At 46.5% G+C, this 2,709-nt stretch overlaps 1 protein-coding gene across 1 annotated transcript; it reads right to left on the reverse strand.

The window, feature by feature from the left end:
* Positions 1-625: 625 nt before the first annotated feature.
* On the reverse strand, positions 626-1,711 carry LOC123153625 (2-oxoglutarate-dependent dioxygenase 33-like). The gene is made up of 5 exons (XM_044572655.1): positions 1,402-1,711; positions 1,256-1,275; positions 1,072-1,118; positions 859-939; positions 626-760 (listed from the first exon to the last, which is right to left on the reverse strand). The coding sequence occupies exons 1-5, from the start codon at positions 1,542-1,544 to the stop codon at positions 626-628; spliced, it is 426 nt and encodes a 141-aa protein (XP_044428590.1). The 5' UTR covers positions 1,545-1,711.
* Positions 1,712-2,709: the final 998 nt, after the last annotated feature.

Below are 2,709 nucleotides of genomic sequence, written 5' to 3' on the forward strand. Positions count from 1 at the left end.
CAGGCTACGGTTGTCTACTGCGACAACGTTTCTGCGGTGTACCTCTCCGCCAACCCCGTTCATCATCGCCGGACTAAACACATTGAGCTGGACATCCACTTTGTGCGCGAGCAGGTGGCTCTTGGCCGTATACGGGTTCTTCATGTGCCGACTGCACAACATTTCGTCGATGTGATGACGAAGGGACTGCCGACTTCTACCTTCGAGGAGTTCCGTTCCAGTCTTTGTGTCACTGGCACCGCTTCGACTGCGCGGGGGGGGGGGGGGGGGTGTTGAGTATATTGTGTACGTGTATATTTGTGTGTAGGGCCCACCTCCTGTTTCTTTGTATAGTTGAGGTTGTGGCCCACCTCTGTACTTATATATACGTGCCTGGTGCACCGATCAATACATCGAGATTGCACAATCCATAACTTGTCCTTCTACAGTTACAGCACGAAGTTGTTCAGAACTTTCTTGACCAGATGCTCCCCGTACACCACCTTGTCGTACTTGGCAACGCCACCCGTTTTCTGCCGGCATAGCTCCGCGGCTCAACCACGGCATCGAAGTTTGACTGTATATGTGCGACATAAGAAAAGAATTTGAGTACAAAAGGCCGCATGCATAGAAATGGTTGGTTTTGCTAACCTAACAAAAAATTATTTTCCTTTTGTTGATGAATAGATAGCTCGTAAAAGAAGGCAACAGATACACGGTAATGAAGGGAGTCGTTGAAAACTCTATGGAGTGTGGGCTGATATATTCCATTAGACCAAACCTAAAACCATATCAGTACGATAGTCAGCAATGAGCATTTTTTCCCACACAGAAGTTGGAGTAGGATCAAGCATGTTTCATGTTTTGGAGGAGACTAACCTCTAGCATGTCACCAATGTTGCACACAAAGGTCCCAGGGACTGGCTTCGCCTGTATCCACTCGCCAGACAGGTTTCTGACCTGACCATAATATATAGCAAAGAATTTTTGAAGGTTTTTTTTCTCTTGATGATAGTGCACGCAGAGGGAACAAACCAAAAAAAAATATGCAAGATGTATATGACAGTGGTGTGTTAATGAAGAGACAAGTACCTCAAGAGCACAAATGTCATCATCTTGGTTAACCAGTGTCAAAAGGCCTACAGTTTAACAAAATGGTGTTACTAATATTTCCTATATAAACTGCAAGACCCTCCACTGATGTTGGGAGGCAACAAAAATGCAGAAAGTATATGATTTTTCAAAGAAGTAAGCAAAGTATACTAGTCCAACTGACCGTAATCCGTGTGAGCTCCACTGAATTAGCCACATAATGCATGAACAGAGAAGAAAAGCAGAGTGAGATTTATCCACCCAAGTGAGCAGAATTTGTGCAGAACATACCAGAAAACATCAATGGTTTATTTATTTATTTTTGCTTACCATCCAGTATCAGTGCGTTGCTCCTGTGGAATACTAGCTGGGGCTGGATACCCAATCAGCCTGAGATACCAGAAGGGATCTCCCGCCGTTCCGCCTTGGAAAGCATCCGACGGCGCACCTAGTGCCAAGGCTATACCTCGCATGATCTTCCTTGAAAGATCTGCAAAGGAAAAAATGGCATGATAAGCATCACTAGTAATGACCACAATCACACAAGAGCAATTGGAGTAGTTAACATGGAGCTGAGTGGGAATTTCTCCCCATCACCCACTTTGACCAATCAAAAAAATAATGAGCTGAGTGGTCATTACTAGTGAAAAAAAATATCAGCCCACGTCGCCGGCCATGCCCGGATCGTCGACCTTCTCCACGAGCGCGCTGATGTCTGAACAATGCGTGCGGAGTGTAGATGAGCAATTACTTACCGGTTGATTCACGGGCTGTTTGATTGACTGGTAGCGTGCCTACGTACCGACGAGCGGGATGGCCTTGAAGTCGGAACCCATGCTGAACGCTGCCGGTGGTGCTGGCCGGCGGCGAGGGGAGAGTGGAATGTAAACGATCGACGCGGCTCCGCGTGCGACCTGCGCTCCTTATTAGCTCCTGTTCTAGCACATGCGTGGTTGGGTAATTCAAATCAGATCGGGGGACGTGGCTCCGGTCCGGAAAGATTCCTTGAATGATCGGCGGACATGTGTACCCAATTCCCTCGGCTATTTAGCATCTGCATCCCTGCTGATCTAACCGTGGATAAATGGAGGGGTGTGAATGTGTGTGATGTCTTTCGTAGAAGATTGCACCCCTCCCCTTCTTGTCTTGATGATATGTGGCGAGAGCAGAACATCCCATTTACTGTTGGATCTGATCGGATAGGCTGGGCACCTGGGCCTAGCAGTAGGTTCTCCACGAAAATCTATGTACAAAATGCTTGAGAGTAATATCGCAGGCTGCGATTAAAGATGGATCTGGAATGCTAAGATGCCTTTCAAGATGAAAATCTTTTTTTGGTAGCTATTTCAGGACGCTGTCTTGACGAGAGATGTCATGACAAATGAAAGTGGCATGGTAACACTATTACACCAGGTGTTCTTTTTGCAACGAGCGTGAGACGTCTCAGCATTTGTTTTTTCTGTGTCTTGTGGCAAGGGTGATATGGCGTTCGGTTGGAGCAGTCTTTGGGACTTTGTTATGCCTGGCAATATTATTATTATTTTTTGGTGCTTTGTGTTTTTACCTAATGGAGCCAGATTCTTCACCTTTGGATTGGCAGCGATCTGTTGGGCCATTTGGAACAGCAGGAATCGGGCC

This window comes from Triticum aestivum, chromosome 7A, assembly GCF_018294505.1.
Source record: "Triticum aestivum cultivar Chinese Spring chromosome 7A, IWGSC CS RefSeq v2.1, whole genome shotgun sequence".
NCBI lineage: Eukaryota > Viridiplantae > Streptophyta > Magnoliopsida > Poales > Poaceae > Triticum > Triticum aestivum.